The 21,830-nt window shown below is 34.8% G+C and overlaps 1 protein-coding gene across 1 annotated transcript in view; it reads left to right on the top strand.

The window, feature by feature from the left end:
• LOC103603119 (oxysterol-binding protein-related protein 1-like) overlaps positions 1-21,830 on the top strand; it is a 141,325-nt gene that overhangs the window by 73,514 nt on the left and 45,981 nt on the right. The window contains exons 13-15 of the mRNA XM_008587593.1: positions 935-1,057; positions 10,234-10,315; positions 18,585-18,691. Coding sequence (XP_008585815.1) covers positions 935-1,057; positions 10,234-10,315; positions 18,585-18,691 — 312 coding nt within the window. The remainder of the gene's footprint in view (positions 1-934; positions 1,058-10,233; positions 10,316-18,584; positions 18,692-21,830) is intronic.

Genomic DNA, 21,830 nt, shown 5'->3' with positions numbered 1-21,830 from the left:
AATGATTATTTGGTCTACTCCTTAACTTATAGGTGAGGAAACTGCAGACTGTAAGACTGAAGTGATTTCCCAAACCTGCACAGCTAGCAAATGACAGAGCCTGAACTATAATCCAGGTGTTCTGATGCTTGTTACAATTTAGACTCAGTCTTCCTTTGTGGTAAATTGAACAGTAGCCACAAGCAAGAAAATTGGGATTCATGTGACCAAAATTCATCATATAGTCATTTAATGGAGAATCCGTATTCCTATAAATAAAACCGTAGACCTATTTTGTTTTATTATGAATCCTGTAAGGGGTTAAAGGAATCTTATCTCCCAAAGTGGTTAACTTTGGCTCTGCAAAGAACTGTAAACAATCTGACTCATGACTGTCCCAACATTTTATCAAATGGTAAGATTTGACCCTGAGAAATACTGTAAAAAATTAGTAAGAAGTAAGGTGTTTTTCGTCCAAACATTCTTTTTGTGAAACCACAGCTTTTTATAAAACATCATAAAAGGTAAAGCATCAGGGCAATTGTTGGCTATCTTAAAATTATTAGAGTGTTTTTGCACTTATAATTTAATTGCAGGTTAGTTAAATTGATTATCTGGATCCATTATTATTTAATAACTTATTCAACAGTGTTGAGAACATATAATTTTAATTGAAAAAATTTTTACCCATCTTTTAATTTCTATCATGTATTTGAGAAATGAATAAGTAAGCTTATAGATGATATTTTTGAAAGTACTGGGAAAGTTTATTACCCAGCCTTACCATAGACAAGAAACCTGCATTATTATTTCATTGTTGGTTGCTATTTTTTTTTTTTTTGAGGCCATCATACTTATTTCTCCATGTAAATTTTATGCTTTCCAGGTCATTGTCATATTATCTTTTGGAGTAAAAATGCTTTTCATTTTTATTTAAATCCTTGGATTATTTCAGGACTGGCTGGAAGCAATAGAAGAGCATTCTGCTTACAGCACTCACTACTGTTCCCAGGACCAGTTGACCGATGATGAAGAGGAAGATGCAGTATCTGCTGCAGACTTGAAGGAATCCTTAGAGGTAACAGGAAGACATAACCTGACCTTTACAGCTGACTGTCATGCAGGTTTTATCAAGAACTAATTTTTTTTTAAGATGGGAGGTTTTAAAATTATGATTCCTGACAAAGGAAATAGTATTATTCTTTTTCCATCATGTTCTATTGGTATTTGTAATGTCTGTGTCATGGTAATACAATCAAAGGTGTCTGAAGATATGCTCTAACAATACGGACATGTGCTTGTATGTGTCTTCCTATGCTAAGCTTTTTTTTTTTTTTTTATTGGTATGGGTATTCATGTTATACAAAGCTGATTGTCACCTCTTGTGTCAATGACTTGAGGGCCAGATTCATACTGGCAGCATACCCATTACCACAAATTGCATTTGTACCCTGTGTCCCCCACCCAGTTACCCCCAACCTCTCCCACCCTCTTCCCCCCCCCCCCCCCCCCCCCACCCCCCACTAAGTCTAGCCATACTGGCCACCTCTCAAAGACGCCAAACTCCTTTCTCCCTCAGAGTATTTGCAATGCTGTTCCTTCTTTCTGGAACATTCTTTCCTACTCCCCCTAGCCTCACACCTATCCTCTTTGTATGGCTGGTTTCTTCTGATCTTACTGATCTTGCCCTAAATGTGACCTCCTCAATGATCACTGTACCCAAAGAACATTTCTTTCCTACTCCAAAGCCCAACACCTTGCAACACCTTACAACACCACCTTCCCCCAGAAGAAAGCTTGATACCATCTAGGGTTTTCTCATTACCCCTTGTTTTAAGAGACCCCCCCCGCTCCATTTTGTAGCCCAGGGAACGTTCTCTCCCTCTGCAAGTCCAGTGCAATACTGTGGTCTTTCTTTCCTTCATTCTTTTTCTCTTAGCTCCCACATTATGAGTGAGTACGTGGTGGTATCTATCCCTCTGTGCTTTGCTTATTTCACTCAACCTAGAAAAGTTGGTTTTTTGAGAAGATAAATAAAATAGACAAAACATTACCTAGGTTAACAAAAAAGAGGAGAAGACCCAAATAACAAAAATCAAAAACGAAAAAGGAGACATTACAACCGATACCACAGAAATATGAAGAATCATTAGAGACTATTATGAACAGCTGTATGACAACAAATATGAAAATCTGGAAGATATGGATAAGTTTCTAGACACATACAAATTACCCAGACTGAACCAAGAAGAGAGAGAAAACCTGATCAGACCAATAACAAGCAAGGAGATTGAAGCGGTAATTAGCAGCCTTCCAACAAAAGTCTGGGTCCGGATGGCTTTACAGCTGAATTCTGTCAAGCTTTTAAAGAGGAGATTGCTGATTACCACTTCAGTCTGGTTGCTTGTTATTGGTCTGTTCAGGTTTTCTCTATCTCCTTGGTTCAGTGGGGGTAGTTTGTATGTGTCTAGAAACTTATCCAAATCTTCCAGGTTTTCATATTTGTTGTCAAACAGCTGTTTATAATAGTCTCTAATGATTCTTCGTATTTCTGTGGTATCGGTTGTAATTTTCCTTTTTCGTTTCTGATTTTTGTTATTTGGGTCTTCTCTCTTCTTTTTTTTGTTAACCTAGGTAATGGTTTGTCTATTTTATTTATCTTCTCAAAAAAACAACTTTTTGTTTTGTTGATCTTTTCTATTGTTTTTTGGGTCTCTATTTCATTTAGTTCTGCTCTGATCTTATTTCTTTCTGTCTGCTACTTTTAGGATTGGATTGTTGTTTTTCAAGTTCTTTGAGGTGTAGTGTTAAGTTGTTTATTTGAAGTCTTTCCATTCTTTTGATGTAAGCATGTATTGCAATAAGTTTGCCTCTTAGTACTGCTTTTGCAGTATCCCACAGGTCTGGGTATGATGTATCTTTATTTTCATTAGTTCCGAGAATTTTTTTGATTTCCTGTTTAATTTATTATTGGACCCATAGGTCATTCAGGAGCCTATTGTTTAGTTTCCATGTATTTGTATAGTTTCCAGAGTTTTCCTTATTATTAATTTCCAGTTTTAGTCCATTGTGATCTGCAAAGTTACTTGGAATGATTTCAATTTTTAAAAATTTGCTGAGACTAGATTTGTGACCTAATATGTGGTCTATCCTGGAGAATGTTCCATGTGCTGATGAGAAGAAAGTATATTCTTTAGTCGTTGTGTGAAATACCAATTCTCCTCAAACTATTCCAAAAAATTGAAACAGAAGCTACTCTCCCAAACTCACTCTATGAGGCTAACATAACTCTGATACCAAAACCAGATAAAGACACAAGAAAAAAAGAAAATTACAGGCCAATATCCTTGATGAACATAGATGCAAAAATCTTCAACAAAATATTAGCATTCAGAATACAGCAACACACTGAAAAATTATACACCACGATCAAGTGGGATTCATCCCAGGGATGCAGGGACAGTTTAACATACGAAAGTCAATTAACATGATACATCACATCAATAAACTCAAGGACAAAAACCATATGATTATCTCAATAGATGCTGAAGAAGCATTTGACAAAATTCAACATCCCTTCATGATAAAAACTCTCAACAAATTAGGTATAGAAGGAAAATATCTCAACACAATAAAAGCCATTTAATTTATCACAAGCCAACCACCAATATCTTTCTGAATGGGGAAAAACTGAGGGCCTTTCCCTTAAGAACAGGAACAAGACAAGGATGCCCACTCTCACCACTTCTATTTAACACAGTACTGGAGGTACCAGCCAGAGCAGTCAGGCAAGAGAAAGAAATAATGGGAATCCAGATTGGAAAAGACAAAGTCAAACTTTCCATATTTACAGATGACATGATACTATATATAGAAAAACCTAGACTCTATCAAGAAACTCCTAGAGGTGGTTAATAACTTCAGCAACATTGCAAGATACAAAATAAATGTCCCCAAATCAATTACATTTATATACTTAAATAATGAACTAATAGAAAGAGAAATAAAGTAAGCCTATTTACAGTTGTCACGAAAAAAATAAAATACCTAGGGATCAAATTACCAAGGAGATGAAAGACCTCTACAATGAGAACTGTTAAGCTTTTACATTGCTGTCATCTGATTGTCATTATATTCAAAAATTGCTGCCAGTAGGGGGAGCATGCATAGCTTGACTTGCTGCCCTTTATGACTTCACTGTGTAGTTCAGAGTTTAAATAGTGCAATCATAGTGATACCTTTTCTGGTCAGTAGTTTGATTTAAAACCACTTGTAATCTGTAACTTCACTGCTTAGAGTTAAGGGAGAGCATCAGTAATGAATGAAGAAGGCCTCCTCTGAAGTGACATCTGTGCCTTATCCATAAAGGAATATCAGCATATGAAATTGAAATGAAATAGGTATTTTTTTTGGGGGGGGGAACAAAACTTTTTGGCTGTACCTTTTTTTTTTTTTTTTTTTTTTAAAGATGACCGGTAAGGGGATCTTAACCCTTGGCTTGGTGTTGTCAGCACCACGCTCAGCCAGTGAGTGAACCGGCCATCCCTATGTAGGATCTGAACCCATGGCCTTGGTGTTATCAGCACCACACTCTCCCGAGTGAGCCAAGGGCCAGCCAGCCCTTGGCCGTACCTTTTAACTGCATCTTGTTCCTTAAAGAATGGGAATTAGGTTTGGAAGAATTAGAATTATGAAAGGATGATGAGTTTCAATTCAATTAATTATGTTAGAGCATATGAATTTGCCTACCCATATTTTTATTTATTTTTTATTTTTTTTAAAGATGACCGGTAAGGGGATCTTAACCCTTGGCTTGGTGTTGTCAGCACCACGCTCAGCCAGTGAGTGAACCGGCCATCCCTATGTAGGATCTGAACCCATGGCCTTGGTGTTATCAGCACCACACTCTCCCGAGTGAGCCAAGGGCCAGCCAGCCCTTGGCCGTACCTTTTAACTGCATCTTGTTCCTTAAAGAATGGGAATTAGGTTTGGAAGAATTAGAATTATGAAAGGATGATGAGTTTCAATTCAATTAATTATGTTAGAGCATATGAATTTGCCTACTAGATTTAATCCTTTTTTAAAATAAATTAAATGAATTAGTTGTAGGATTTGAACGTTTCTAACTCAGCAACTTTAATGAAGTTCAGTAATACCTAAGCAGTTTTACTGACTTAAGGGCTGGTAAACTTAATATAAAAGGAATTTTGACTCTTTCAATCCTTAATCTTAATTTATGATGGATCATTAAAGAATTTGAACTCTTCCATGTGTTTTTGTTTGTTTGTTTTGGGAGGCTGGCTGGTATGGGGATCTGAACCCTTGACCTTGGTGTTACAACACTGTGCTCTAATCATCTGAGCTAACTGGCCAGCCCTCTTCAATGTTTTATTTAAAACATTCCCCAGAATTTGTTGACAAATTGCTTTGCCAGCACTACTTCTATTTTAAAGCCTAATGTATAATGTGAGAGCCATAAACATAATTTTCAGATCAGTGATCTTTGCAAAAGTCCCATCTACTAGAGCATCTAAGTAACATTAAAACTGGGAAAATAGGGAGGGTATGGCCAAAATTATGTTAAACAAATAAAAAATAAAACTATGCTAAATATTTTAACTTTTAGTCAGTATTCCCTAAGTGAAAAGAAATCCTTCCCTATTTATCTACCCTCAATATAAGGTAAATGATAAAACCTAGAAAGATTTACAAAGCATACCAGTATCTTTTATTTTATTCCTTATTTGAATATTTGTTCATATGTTAACTTTAAAATCATGATTTTTTGTCTTCTAGATTTTATAGCACCTGAAGTCAATGAGAGTTTTAGCCAGTGTTAATCACTTCAAGTTTTGTAGGTCATAGACATATCTCTGTACAACAAGAATTCGAATGCTAATTCTGTGAATCTTAACTGTACACTCAACATCTGAAGCTGGTCCAAAATAGGTAAAAATCTGAAATGAGCTTTGAAGTATGTTGAATTGTAGCTTGTAGTAGACTGGCTCCAGGATGCCTTTGATCCTTGAGTTCTTAAGTTACAAGAAAATTTGGGGCCGGTTTATAGAAAGGATCTATACCTGGTGTATATAGATATTTTAAAGGAAACAAGATACTCTAGGACTGAAATACTCTAAAATCATCCAAATTAATGACAAAACTGATCTTATTTCTTCAAAATGCTTTTGGATTAGTAAGTAGACCTAAAAGAAATTGAGGGAAAAATGCCTGTACTGAAGAAGTGACCACATTATATGGTATTTTTGGTCTCGTCTCATCTTGCCTCCCTCCAAAATGAAGGCCTCTACAAACTTAAAACATTTTCTCGTAGCTCTCTGTATATACTATCACTGTCTTGAGGTTAGAGCTTCAGGGAGAAAAGTATTAAGACAATAGAAATATTGGCCTCATGGTTGTTGACTTAATTGAAAATATTTCAGAAATAAAAATTGGAAGAGAAAGTCAAACACAGTATTGGTATTCAATTGCATTGTCGAATACAATAGCTATTAGCCATATGTGCTGTGTACGTTTAAATTACTTTAAATTTAAAATTCAGTTCCTCATTTTAACTGGCTACATTTTAAGATTGGACAGTGCAGACATAGGATATCTCTGACATGATGGGAAGTTCTGTTGACAGCACTAGGGTAGGCTTTTCGGTACTTTGGTTTAGGGTAGCATAGTGAGGGTTTTAGTTGTTGAGGATATCTTGATTGTGTAGGATCTGAACTGTATCTGTGTTATAGTAATGAGCAGGTGATGCTAAATTTTAACCCACTGAGAAAGTAATATAAAACTTTTCTGAGTTGAGAATAAATGATTTCTAACTAAATGTGCAGAAAGATGCATGTACCTCCATAAAGGACTGATACAGATTGGTACATCCATACAAGAATGAGATGATTTATGTATATTGATATATTTAAAATGTATAGTTAAGTGAAAAGTGCAAGGTATAAAATGGTGTATCAAATATTTTGCTACTGGAAGAAAAAAAGCAGGGATATACATATATGTATTTGTGTAGGCTTAGATCATCCCTGGAAAGGTGAGAAGTTAGCATTTGTTGCTTCAAGACCAGGAAAGGGGCAAAAATAGGGGCTCTAGAGCTGATAGGTATGCAAGGGAGAATTACTTTTCTCTGTAGATCCTTTTGTTTTTTATTTTTTTACTTTGTGTAAATATCTATTCTGAAATAAAACATTAGGGAAATTACAAAGTAATCACCAGGTGCCAAAAAGAATAAGTATGCTGTTGGTTGACTTAGATCAAGGGACGATGGAGTATGGGGTTGACCTTGAAGAGGATTTGGCTGGAGTTAGGAAGACTTAAAGATGAGTATGATGGCACCTGTACTCGCAATACTGGCTGTTTTCCACGAAGAGGAACGTTAATCAGAGTTCTACAGTCTATTGTTTAAAAGTTTGAATTAATATTATTGAGGTATAATTTTTATACTATAGAATGAACTCACTTTACATCTGCAATTTGATATATTTTGACAAATGTACCTACTCTCCTGTCAAGATATGCAACATTTTTACACCTCAGAATTCCCTTCCTCCCCTTCCCAGATGGTGTCCTCCACTTGCATCTCAGACAACCACTGATCTACTAACACTGATATAATAAGGTCATTATATGCATTGTCAGTTTTCCTGTTCTAGAATTTCATGTAAATGGAATCATACAGTATGTGCTGTTTGGTGTCTTTTTTCACTCATTATAATGTTGTTGCATGTATTAGTCATTTGTTCCTTTTTGTTGCTGATAGTAGGTAATCTGCTTCTGTTCCTAATTAACCAAATGTGAATTTTCTGCAGCAAATAGCCTGAATTAATTACCTCTCTCCTACCCTATCCACTCCTCTCTGGCTGCCCACCCCCTTGATACACATTTTTTAGTTGCCCCACAGGTCAGGGTCGTAAGGTAGTTTAACATCAGCTTAAGTCAAACAAAACCAACAGCTAAAATCTAGGAGGATAGAAGTTGGAACAGGAGACCTGTGTTGTCAGTGGGGTTCAGCAGCTCACCTGAGGTGTCTTCTGATCCCCTGGCCTCCGTTATCAGTGAATATAATCCTTGTTCTTGTGTACTTTGCCCAGATAACTTGGGCAAAGTTAAAATACTGCTATACTTTGATAACACCTAGGTCAAGGGTTTGGATTCCTGTACTGTCCACCCACCCCCCCACTCCCAAAAATACTGCCAAACTTCAGGTAGTAAAATATTGCTCACAGGGGAATCCCATATATGTAGAATAAATAAATAGAAATGAAAACTTAAAAAGAATCCCTGACATAACATGAATGACGTAGAAGTCAAGAATGAGACACCATGCTGGACTCTATAATGAATTCATATGTATTAACTTTCATAAATAGACTTTTAGGTTTTCATAATATGACCAATAGCTGCTAAGGAGAAATTACAGCAAATTGGAGAATGTGTTAAATTTTATTGTGGTAGTAGCCTCTCTGTTCTTTTTAGTGTCAATTAAATGGCACTAAATTGTTTAGAACAGAAGACACATGTTGTAATCAACCTAAAGCAGCATCTGTAGATCGAATCTTCTCCAACTGACCTATTGTGTGCCTTTTAAAACAAGTAAATCATTGAGGAAACTTTTTAAGTAACTTTCAGATAGATCTGCTAAAGGAAGGTGAATATGATTCAAGTATTTGAAGATGATGCTAGGGAGGGTGGTTCCTGCTTTTAATTGTAACTTCAGGAACTGTTTTGTTTATTACAGTGACACAGTCTGCAAATGAAGCCAGTGCTTGCTTTTATGCATCTAGCTACCTTTCACCATAGAAAGGAAAAAGAAAGAACAGTAGTGTTAACTTGCACCTGAACAGAAGGATTAAATATGTATAGAGCGAGAATGATGATTTTCTTTTAATAAGTCATGAGTGGTGCATTTGGTTGCGGTGCATGCTCAGTGCCTGCAGACTGGCTCTTCTGCCTTCAGCCTGTATTCACAGGCCAGGTCTGAAAAAATTATCAAGCATACATTTCTTTTTCTATGGGTTTTAAATTACAAAGTGTAGATATTCTCCTTCCCCCAAATAAATAAATAAATGTGAATTATATTTAGGCTTTAGAACTCTCAATCAAAAGAGAGCGATGCAGATAATGCAGATTTTAAATGGAACATTGCCTGTCACTAATGTGGAACCGTGAATAATTCTACTGTGGTTGAGCTGAGGTTCATAAGCACTAAAACATTGATAAGGTAAAATAGAAGCAAAGGGTGCTTACCTGTGTCACCTTGGCACATTGAACTATAATAGGTTTAATTTTGGGGGAGCAGAGTGTTTTGTATTGGGCCAGTTGAAATTAGGCGTACAAAGTAGGGAAGTTTCATAACGCTAAATATGTTACTCCATCTGTAACAGTGTGATTCTAATATTTATAAGGTCAAGGTTCTCAGAATAAATATTTTCCATTGCCATAACCAAGCAAATTTACATTTTTTTTTTTTTTTTGCTTTATTCTTCCCACCTCTTTAAAGAGAAACTAACTTCAAAATGACATTGTTAATATGATAAATGGATTTATCTGATTTTTCATTTTGGACTTTCAAATCTGTGCTAAGATGGAATGAAACGTATGTCATGAAATTATGTATTTATATTTTGCTTTTAAGGATCTAAATATGTAGAACTTCCAAATGACAAGGAAGAACACTTTCTATAATTGACTTTACCTTATTTTCATAAGCTTTGACTTATTAAAAAAATGTCCTTATTAGTCTGATTATGTGCTGCTGCATGCACTTAGATTGCAAAACAAAAATCAGCTGTGGTTTCCAAATGTTAAGATCATCTGGATTTTTTTTTAGACAAAAGACATTTTTAAAGTATATCCTTAAGGAATGTATTTTATAATTTCTTGATGACATTTAATCCAGCCTACTAAAAGTGTTAATCAGAGAAATCTAACTCCTCAGATATACATGGCATAATGGCATGGCAGTAATTAATGCAGTTGTATGGTATCCACATGATAGATGTTGAATGTTTTTGGAATTTAGAAGTGTTTATTTGTATTATTCTATACTTTATTAACTAAATATTTCATTTCTAAGGAAATTTTCTCTGACCTTTTTCTCTCTGTAAAGAATATGTCCCGATTATTATTGTGTATCTATCAGTGATAGAAAGTTTTGAAAGAAACGTTAAAGCATAAGCAACATAAAATTCCTGTATTAGTTTGTTTTAATTTGTCTTTTTTTTTTTTTTTTTCCAGAAAGCACAAACATGCCAACAGAGACTAGACAGGGAAATTTCCAGCTTTCTCAAAATGATTAAGGAGTGTGACATGGCTAAAGGTAAAGAAAAAAAAAAGGCAAATGCTACCCCCCAAATCACTACCAAGTATCATAGGTATTGACCCTTCACAGTTTTGTTTGACTGTACATTTTAGATAACTTTTGGTTTTGAATTTAGAATTATATTTGATAAAACTATTTTGAAATTTTGAAAGGGCTATTTAAAATTTCTACTCTCCGAGGATTCTTGCTTTATAGGTTAGTAATGTTTTTGTTCTTTTAAGAAAACCAGATTTAAAGACTGTTTTTAAAGTTGGTGTGTAAATTCATTTTGGCTACATAGCAAGAATTCTGCTCATGAATCCCAGAAGATGTGGATTTTGGAATCATACTGTCTTAGGCTTGAGTCTTTACTCTGCCACTTGTAGCTCTTACTTTTTTCTTTTCTTTTTTTTTCTGACCGGTAAGGGGATCGTAACCCTTGGCATGGTGTGGTCCGCACCAGGCTCAGCCAGTGAGCGCACCGGCCATCCTTATATAGGATCCAAACCCATGGCCTCGGCCCTCCCAGCGCCGCACTCTCCTGAGTGAGCCACGGGGCCAGCCCTGTAGCTCTTACTTTGAACTACCGTTAACTTCTCTGAGCCTTAGTAACCCCCTTTTATACAATAAAGAGGTTGGTTGTTTCCAGGTCTTGACCTTTTGTAATTCTATAAATGTATCTATAAACTTATCTACCTAATTATTAACCTTCCTCTCAGTAGTAACTTTTTATGTCTTTACTCCCCTTTAGTTTTATCAAGAGTTGTCTGTAAATAGCCGAAAAATCAAACTTAAGTATTGAGAAAAAATTGTTAATTCCTTTGTAAATTAAAAAATTATCATATTTCTTGGACTTCAAACCCTTAACAGTAGCTGTAGACTTTAGCCATGATGTGTATATAAATGACTCCACTACAATATAATAGATTTCATTATCTGTTAGTTTATGATTAACTGTCAATTTTAACTGTGAACTAGTTTCCCTCAGTGGACTCCTAGGTTCAGTTTATATCCTCCCAGGGAATATGAAGAAATGTTACTGTTGGAGTAAATAGAGCATATTCTGTATTTGTCCAAATGTACCTTAGATGTTCCCTTTACTTTAGTTCAACAAACATTTTTTTCAACAGTGATGGCTTTGAGAAGGACAACCTTAAACCTAATTTCTGTCTGAATGAATGCAAGAGTTTATGTATCTGGCATCATCAACACATAATTCAAGGTTCAGAGAATGCAGTATTGAAATCTCTACCATTTTATCTTTACCAAAAACCTGGTTGCAAAAACAAAATCACCCAAGCTAATGAAACTATTGGAAGACTTCCTAAAGGCTGTGCTGTCAATCCGTTCTTCCATATATTCCTCAATTTACCCTTTTGTAAAATACAGTTTATGGCTCTTATAAACAATCTTGTATTATGCATTTACATTTGTACTCATCACTATATTACCTTAGGATTCTCAGAAGTGGTATTAGTGGGTGAAAGTGTATTAACATTTTTGAGTGCTGGCTGGTTAGCTCACTCGGGTAGAGCGTGGTGCTCATAATGCCAATGTCAAGGGTTTGGATTCCCTTACTGGCCAGCCACCAAAACCAAAAAAAACCAAACAAACAAAAAACAAAACACAAAGATATCATGATTAGAAATAAATAAACATTTTGAGCCTATTGATACATATAGCTAAATTGCTTTCCAAGAAAGCTATGTTACTTTACATGCCAACTTTAATGCATATACTTTATTGTATGTTACTAAATATGTATAGTGAATCCCTGGTCAAAGAAATTAGAATGATCTCAGTTATTTAAAAGAAATAAAAATCTTAAAAGCACTTCTGTTCAACCTACTTAAGAGTCTTTCCTCAAAATCCTAGGCCTTGATTCAACAAACTTCTCACAACCTTCCCTGTTGCCACCTTGATCCAAGCCACCAATGTCTCTCACATAGACTATTACAAAAACCTCCCTGAAGCTCTGTCATCCATGCAGACTAACTTAACTCTTCAATGCATCATAAATTCTTTCTTCATCTTGTTCTTTGTGGCACAGACCTTATCAAGACTCCTCACCTAACCTTCCCATAGGTGGAATTCTCTAGATCATATGTGGCTCTACCGTAATTAGTATTTACTTCATTGACCCTTTTTCTCATAATGTCATTACCATAAGATGAGGAGCTGATTGGATAGTTCAGTCAAGAGTGATACAGATCTGTTTATAGCCTTTGATTGAGATTTTATTCAATTTGATTAAAATTAATCTTCCTTATTGCTGTATTTAACTCTTATTTGCAAAACACACTTCATAGTGCTGCTGCTTCTTTGCTGTTTTACTTGACCACAGAAGGTTTCCTTGATAGGTATTCTTTTTTCTAATTTTTTAAATCATAATTCATCTTATTTTTTTCCAACTAATCTTATGCTTTCTCTCTACACTTCTGTATTAGTCTGTTTCTGTTGCTTATAACAAAATACACAGAACTGGGTATTTTATAAAGAAAATGGAATTTATTACTTACACTGTCAGAGGCTGGGAAGTCCAAAGTCCAGGGAACACACCTGGTGAGAGTTTTCTTTGGTGGTGGTTTACAGCAGTGCAGGGGTCTCACATGGCAGAAAATGGCAGAGCAGACAGAGAGAGAGACTCTCATGTGCTCTCCTTTTAAAGCCCTCAGAACCACACCCCTGACCACCATTATTAATACATTCACTACAGCCTTGTCCTACAATCTAATCACCTCTTCAAGGCCCCATTTTTCAATTGCGATAACAGGATTTCCCTTCCCACCAGCAGTTACAGAGGGGGCCAAATTTCCAACACCTGGAATGTTGGGGGACACAATTTAAGCTTCACTGAGTTTGAGGGGACAGCAAGTTCTATAAGGACAAAGACTGTTTCTCTCTTACTTAACCCTTTATCTCGAGCACCAGCATGGTGCCTGCCACAAGGTTGATAGTATGTGGTCAATGAAATCTTCTCACCTCTCTAGAGTTCTTATGATCATAATTCTGAAACTGTCTTTCTTTCAGGACTAGTATTTTCAGTACTGCCTGAAAATAATAATTACAGATAGTTTAGGTATGCTTGTTTTATTGGGCTTATATTTAGCAATAAAAATATTACTTGTTCTTTAAGATTCAGCTCAAGTCTGACCTCTTTCATTAAACTTTACTCGATTATTCTAGTCCATAATAACTCCCTTTTCTGAATATTTAACATTTTTTAAGTATGTACAACTTGTTTGCTGTTTATATCTTACAGCATTCCTGGTATTATCTTTTTATTCTTATTTAACTCATGCTTTTACTCATTTAATACATGCTACTTTGAGCTATATATTTTTTATTCTCCAGTGTAACTAGTAAATTTATAGATATATAGATACAACAGTCTGATACAACCTTCCCCTCTCTGGGTCTCAGTTTCCCAGTTTGCAAAACAGCAGGGTGGGTGTGATCGTTGAGAGGCCCTCAGCACTAGCAGTTGATGTTTCTAGGGGACAGATCTACAAGCCCCCTCATGGGATACTCACACTCATGCTAGATCAGGACAGAACCAGAGGGGCTGGGCAGTCAGGGGTTTAGTGGATGGTTGGATTCAAGGTAGCCATATTAATTTGAATGAAAAATATGTAAGTTTATATTCTTAAATAGGGTTACCTCTTGATTTTTTTTTTTTTGGGGTTTTAGTTTTTTTTTTTTTTTTTTGTTTTCTTCAGAGAGGTCCAAGTCAGCCAAGGATCAACTGACATGTCTATGTATCTACAGGATTTCCTTCTGATTGGTCATTCTCTACTGGCTTTCCACTTCCAAGCAAAGTCTAGTCTCGTCCCAACCAGGGATGATATCTGTACTTTTTGAAGTACTTGACTCAGAAGCCTTTAGAGGAAGGCCATGTGGAAGAACTACAGATATTTGACTCTCTCAGAAGCCCTTAGAGGAAAGTCAGGAAGAAGAAATAAAAAAGAGTGATGTTTTGAAGCCTAAAATGAAAACTACATGGAAAATCTTAAAGATGGCTGAGTACATAATGAGCTTTCTTGCTGATGGGACTAGGAAAATGTAACCAAATATCTGTCAGTCAGAATTACATAGTATGTTTTCAAAAGAAGATTCCAAGAATCCTGAACAGCTGGAAGGAAGAGTAAGCTAGAGGAAAAGCCTTCCCACAGAAGTAAGGTGTCTCAGACCGGGGACCGGCAACGGGATCGCAACCCTCGGTGTCGCGCCCGCACCGCGCTCAGCCAGTGAGCGGGAACCGGTCTCCACATGGGATCCGAACCCTCAGTGGGAGCGCCGCCACACTCCCAAGCAGCGCACTCTCCAGTGCGCCACTGGGCCGGCCCTGGAGTTATAGTTTTATGTAGAAGTATTTTAGAAGACTAGTTGATTTTTATGTGCAAATATCTTTATCTCCATTTTAAAGAGGGGTACTGATTTTCTTGAGGCATTTATGTAATTCCAAGCTGGTATGAAAGTCAGTTTTTAAAATGCCTCCTCTCATCGTGTACCTAGTTACATGCATTGCATTGTTTTTTTCAACATGAAAGATAAATTGTCTCATTTTAGTATTTTCTTTATTTCCTGTGATCTTTAGCTTTGTCACTAGATGTTTTAGTTTTTGGACTATTCTTTCTCCTGCTTGTGTTTAATTAAAAAAAAAATTTTTTTTTAAGGTAGCACCTTTACCAGAGGGCAAAGTTGAGGAAATGAAATGCCATTTATCCATTTTTTTCTTTTAATATCTTGTCCCAAATGATAGAAATATTTGAGTAGTTACATGTTGAAAACAGGTGAAATATATTGTCTCGTGCCTCAAGTAAAAAACAAAATGTAGTTAAAAATTATCCATTTCTCAATCTGCCCTAATCAGCTAACCTATAGTCATATAAATAAAAATGTTTTCATCTTACATTTTTTAACTAATGTACAATAATTCTTTTGATGTAAAATAATATAATCCAAAACCATTTGGATTTTCTTTTTTTTTTTTAAAAGATGACCGGTAAGGGGATCTTAACACTTGACTTGGTGTTGTCAGCACCACGCTCAGCCAGTGAGCAAACCGGCCATCCCTATATGGGATCCGAACCCGGGGCCTTGGTGTTGTCAGCACCGCACTCTCCCGAGTGAGCCACGGGCCGGCCCCCGGATTTTCTGTGCAAACCATGGAAATAAGATATTTTATTATTTTCCTTATTCACTTAATAAATGTTTGAGTCTTTTTTTTCTTTTTATACAGAGTTCAGTGTGGGGTGTCTGAAGGGGTGAAGAGGTTTAGCATTTATAGAGGGTAGCAGAGATACAACATGCATACAACGAATGACCCACGTCCTCAATTCCAAGTGGATTTGCTGTTGGAGTCCAGGGGAGAGGTCACATCCCACAGTGATAGTCAAGGAAGTCTTCACGGGAAGGATGGCATTTGAACTAGGCCTTGAGAGGAGATAAACATTGTTAAGTGGGGAAAATTCTGAATATGAATAATTATTATTTCCAATATTCAGAGGGAAGATCTTGAACAAACATTTGGAGGCAGTAAAGTAGAAGACTATTTCCCAGTTAACAAATATTTCCAGGAAAACAGTCTGGCTGAAACTGACTCAATTTATAGAGCATCTTAAACGTTAGGCGAACGATCATGGACTTTTTCTATATTAATAATGGAGGTTGTCTGTATTAGAGTTTAATTTGTTAACATATAAAGAAATACGTACTTTCCCTCTACTTTTAAAACTTACCCAATTAAAAATTGTACACTATAATTAGAAAAACGACAGATTGTGAGCTTTTTATACATGTCTCTAAAGTTAAGCTTTTCTAATATGATCTACCAGCTTTCCTGACATCAAAAATATTTTTAGTACAAAAAAAACCCTTTTTTCCTCAATTAACTGTGTCAGATTCTTATAGTAGGCCAAGTAAGGTAACATACCAGCCTTTTTGCATTTATGATGACAGTTTAGTTTCTAAATATTAAATAGCTTAAATCATTTCCAGTGATTCCCAGTTGGTCACTTTTCTAGAAGCTTAACAGTTTTATGTAACAATATGTAAACATCATTACATAAGAGGCATGCCAGTGTGAATGGAATGGCCCCTGATGCGCTGCACTGCAGTGTAGTATATGCCAGGTTAGTTCTTAAACCCTGCCACTGTGCACATTAATATTTATTTCAAAATCTTTTCGTTTGTCAGAGCAATTACATAACTTTTAACTGTGTTTTAGGTAAAAGAATTTGATACTCTCTCAATAGTGGATTCTTGTAAAAACTTATCTTTATATATATAAAATATATATTTGGAATATCTTTTGAAAGTTTGCAGAATCAGTTTTGCTTAAACGCTTGTAAGTGATCCTAAAAATGTGTTTGGACAATTAATGTTTGTTTTATGTTAATCAAATATCTAAGTTATGAAATATCTAAAACAGACAAAATTGAGGATGATTAAACTTGATGATATTTAATAAGAGAAATGTATCCATGAAGATTATGTTTTCATCTTCCCATCATTTGTGCCATGAAAGTGGAAAATTACTAGAATACCCAGAAAATTTATGGAAGGCAGAGGCTGTGTCTGTTTTTTCTTGTACATCTCTTCACAGTACTTGGTCCACGGTTCTGTGTGAGACATCTGCTGAGGTACTATTTAAGTCATATGGCATCTAGCATATGGTATTCTCTCTTGCTATTTAGCAACTAAGTAGAGAATAAATGTTCACAATGTGTATCAAAGATGCAAAATGAAAAATAAAGTATGTGAAGTCAAATTTATTTTTAGAATATACTAGTTTTTTATTATTTGGGTTTTATTAATAATAATACTAGGAAATTGTGTTGCATAAGATGAAAAATATGATGAAATATCGTTTGTTCTTCACGTCCCAATATTAATGAAAGGGTATTTATACTTTTCTTCATTCACTCTGACCTTTTCCTTTTGCTGCCCACTTTTTTTGCCTTATGAATTTTGAGATATAATTTTTCCAAGAAAAGGATTTCAATTTGCTTACATAAATCATGTTAATGTAGACAATTTGGAAAAAAACAAGATTAATATTCACAATTTCATCACTCAGCAATGATGACTGTAAATAATTTGGTATGTTCTTGGTAGATTTGTTTTGGTATCTGTGTGATATTGAGTGACACAATCTTACACTTTATTTTCCTCTAATACCAGCATTTCGTTTCCCATTTGAAAATTTTTGCGTCTTAATGGGACCCAGTGTTTTGTGGCTTAATATATGCAAATTGCTGGCATTTGGATTTACTTGATCACTTTTGTTTATTGACCTTGCTTAACCATGTTTTAAGAATATCATTTTAAGTAAGTCAGGATTATTTGAAATACAGAGTATGCAACAGATTTAATTGTCTTTCTCCTTTTATTTTTTGGTGAAAAGCTTTCTTAAGTGTTTAGATTTTTATTTGATGGAAGAGACAGATTTAAGGATCTTAATGTATAATTAACAAAAGTCAGAAACTATTTTAACTAAGTACATTTTTTTTTGTATTAATCTGGACAGGATATGACATTTTACTTGTTTTTTATGTGATACATGGGCATTTTGTAGCTTTTCTTACCAGCATTCTGTTTATGGTATTTTTTTTTTTTAATGGGTGTGAGTGTTAAGATATTACTTAGGGCACTGGAAAAAATACTAATATTGATTTGTTGCCAATTTAAACATAAACTAAAAGGTACTAGACCTCCACAGGGACACGTTTTTGTTTTTTTTTTTTGGCGGCTGGTGGGACACTTTTTTGTGAAAAGACCTATTTATGCCAAACATTTGTCCAAATAAGAACTAGAGCAAGTTGAGTTAATGCCGCCTTCAGATATGTTAGCCACAGTGTCAACTACAGAATTATTTTTGTCTCTTTTTTTAGCACTTTGCTTTTGAATAAAATTACTTATCTAGCATAGAATATCATAAAAGGAAATGTTAATGTCTTAAGTAGTGCTATCGGTCCTTCTTGTCAGATTTTTTTTAAAACATTACATTATTATTTAATTCCTATAAACTTTTTTTAGTGTTGTCTCTGCTCTTTGTAGGGTATAGACCTTTCTAGGAGGTTTTGTTCTTTTTCTGTACCACCTTTTGTGCCCTAAATAGAGTAGGTGCTTAATAATGATGCCCAAGAAACATTACCATATGTTTTGTTTAACACAGCTGGAAGGAAACATGAAGTTATTAGATGTAAAAATATTTTTGTGGTCTTAGTTTACTTTATGATTACTTAAAAATCCCACTCATCGTATTTATTTTTTTTATTTATAGAAATACTTCCATCATTTCTTCAGAAAGTTGAAGTTGTCTCTGAAGCTTCTAGAGAAACTTGTGTAGCTTTGAGTGATTGCCTTAATCTCTTCACTAAACAAGAAGTGGTAGGTTGTTTGGAATTTAATTTTTAATAATTGTTTGGGAGTCACATGCTTGATCATTCAGTAAGTCAATTTGCTTTCAAATTGTTCAAAGGTAGGAAAAAATTAGTATTAATGAAGAAAATTCAATCTTCATTTTTCACCAAAATTTAGAAGTTATCCTTGATTAAGCAGGATGATTCTGAAATAACTTAAGTTCAGATCTTTTGAACTTATTGATGTAGCCATGTTTAACAAGTATATTTAAAGTTGATCTACTCAGGGTTGTTGTGACATTTCAATAAGAGGGTTGTGATGGGGCTGCCTTGTTAGCTCAGTTGGTTAGAATGTGGTGCTGAAAACACCAAGGTCCAGGGTTTGATCCCTGTACTGACCAGCTGCCAAAGCTTTTGTTAGAAAAATTGCTGCAACAAATGTCACTGCAAATATTTCTTTGCATGCTTATTGGATTGGTTTGGAAAGATTTTCATATGTATTTACTTTTGCCAAAAAAAAAAAAAAAAAAAAAAAAAAAGTCAGTAAGAGGGATGTGAAAATATTCTAGAAACAAAATTTTTATGTGAAAAATACATAATACTTTTATTTCAAGTGGAGTATTATTATATTTACCAACGTAAACTGAGCTCAGCGGATTAAATATTTCTTTGTGCTCTTTTTCCCTTGCTCTCTTTCCATTCAACAGTTTGCCATTTGCTTTTCCAAATATGAGTAAGAGTGGTGTGCTTATCTATTAGCAATTCTTTTTCTAATGACTGAAAAGTTGTAAACATGTTTTAGTTGCCTGCAGTAGGATTTTTCTTGGTGTTTTTTTTTTTTTTTTAATGTTCATTTTCATGATTTTATAATGTAAGCCAAGTGGCAATAGGCTTTCTTTTTCATTTCGTTAATTTCTTTCTTTTTCATTTTGTTAATTTCGTTAATTAAATATGTTTAATCTTCAGCTTTTTAGATTAAGATACCAAATTTCTTATTTTTGTTATAATTTATATGTATCTTTTGGTTACAGATTGGGTTTTGGTAAAACAAGACAGGTGAAAGTGGTTTTATATGTATTTCTCTTATATGTAAGGATCTAAAATTCTCTTTTCTCATGATTAGAGTGGACTGCTTGTGAATTCATATACAATTTTTTAAAATTTACCACTCTTTTTTTGCTATATATTTTTTTGCTATTTGTACCCCAGATTCCATATATTAGTTTCTCTGGAGAACAAGAAAAATATGGAAATAATAGTCTGAATTCCATTAAAACAAACTTACTTTAGCAAGTCTTTCAACAAAGTTCTATTAACTATCAAAGGAAAGCAATTGTTCATTGAACATTTGAAATGGTTGATTCTTCTAATACTGTTTGAAAACATCTCTTTTCAGCATTTCTATTTTTGGCAGTTTGCAGATATCATATGCTACCTTATTTAAATGAGGAATGATTTAGTGTTATAAATAAATCTGAATAGGATGTATTCAGAACATTGTGGACCATCTTTGAAATTAACAAATTATGATGTCCTGGGATTTGTGTAGTATTTAGTATATTGTAAAGCCAAGTTTCACTCGCATCTCTGATATGGTACATGATGGAAGTATTGAAAACTTTTTTCTTCTAGAGACGTATGGTTTTCATGCTGAACACTAGATTAGAAGTAATGTGTTATGTTGGTGTGTTAATTTCTGGAGAAGTCCCTATTCTAATTTTTAAATTCCCTGCTTTAAAAAATAGCCTAAACCCCTCTCTTTGGGAAAATGTAGATGTGCAAGAGTATTAGCCTTGAGTTTAGACTAATTAACCTTCTTTATCCTCTTTAATTTGTCATGAGGGTTAAATAAGATAATGTAAGCAAAATGCTTAGCATAGTGCCTTAACACATAAGTCCTGAATATAAGTTGGCAGTTATTATTGTAGGATCTTATATAATTAACACTTGTAACCCTTCTTTGGTGGTGTCTTGGAGGTCTTGTATCTTTAACATTGAATTGATCTTATTTTGGGAGGAGGTACTGTTGTCCAAAGAGAATTTGACTACTTGTGGAATGATTGTGTTGTGTTTCCATCCTTAATACTTATGATTTAAGTGACACTGATCTGCTTAAGTCCTCTGAACCTTGAGGTCTTCATCTTTCAAATAAAGGAGACCACATATAAAGTTGTTTGGAGCACTGGTTTGAAAATCTGATGGACCTGTTTTAAATCTGTCTTTCTCTAACCAGCTGTGGGACAAGTTTTATAAGATGAAAATATATAAACACCTCAGAGTTGGGTGTGGGAATAAACCGTATATAGATGAATAATATGTATATATACACTCTTATTAGCATCCTGTGTGGGACACAGTATTCATTTATCAACTGGCATTTAATGTTTCAAACTTTTCTAGTAGCTTTAAGATACCTTTTCAGAATTCTATGACATATTAACTCTGTGAGACCCTCAGTAGAATCCTCAGTAGAATTCTGGGAAGTAAGACAATAGAAGGTTCCCCAAAATATTTAAAAGATAAGTAGCATCCTCAAAGTTAGTCTTTCACATGCCTAAGAATTACAAACAGGAATTTAATGGCTTGATTGAAGTCAGAGTGGCATAATTATGTACTGTAATGCCCTATTTATCTAACATTAGAAATTACATTTTTATTATCTGGAACTTTTATTAAAAGAGCAGTCATAAACTTTAAACTCACATAAAATTGGGTCTAATTCCTGGCTCTGCTATTTAATCTCTCTTGGACTCCGTTTTTAAATACAATCTTCTATTTTAAATGGTGATCAACCAAAAAGGATTGCTTTGAAGAGTCAGTGAGATCATACTAGCAAAATACCTGTGTAGTACCTGGCACAAAATAGGGATCCAGTAGATGTGACTCCAGTCCTTAGAACAGTAAAACTCTTTTTTATTCTAATTTCTTTTCTTTTTTTGGTGGCTGGCCAGTATGGTCAGAACTTGGTGTTATCAACACTGCACTGTAACCAACTGAGCTAACTGGCCAGCCATATTCCAGTCTTTTTTTGATAGTAGTTATTCTAAATATTACAAGGGTTCTTTTTAACCTAAATTTTTTTTTTTTTTTTTTTTTTTTGTCTTTTTTTTACTGACCGGTAACGGGATCGCAACCCTCGGTGTCGCGCCCGTACCAGGGACTGGCAA

Source organism: Galeopterus variegatus, unplaced genomic scaffold, assembly GCF_000696425.1.
Source record: "Galeopterus variegatus unplaced genomic scaffold, G_variegatus-3.0.2 Scaffold4462, whole genome shotgun sequence".
In the NCBI taxonomy this organism is placed as follows: domain Eukaryota; kingdom Metazoa; phylum Chordata; class Mammalia; order Dermoptera; family Cynocephalidae; genus Galeopterus; species Galeopterus variegatus.
Note: the sequence above shows the minus strand (reverse complement) of the source record. Positions and strands in the feature narration are given on the sequence as shown.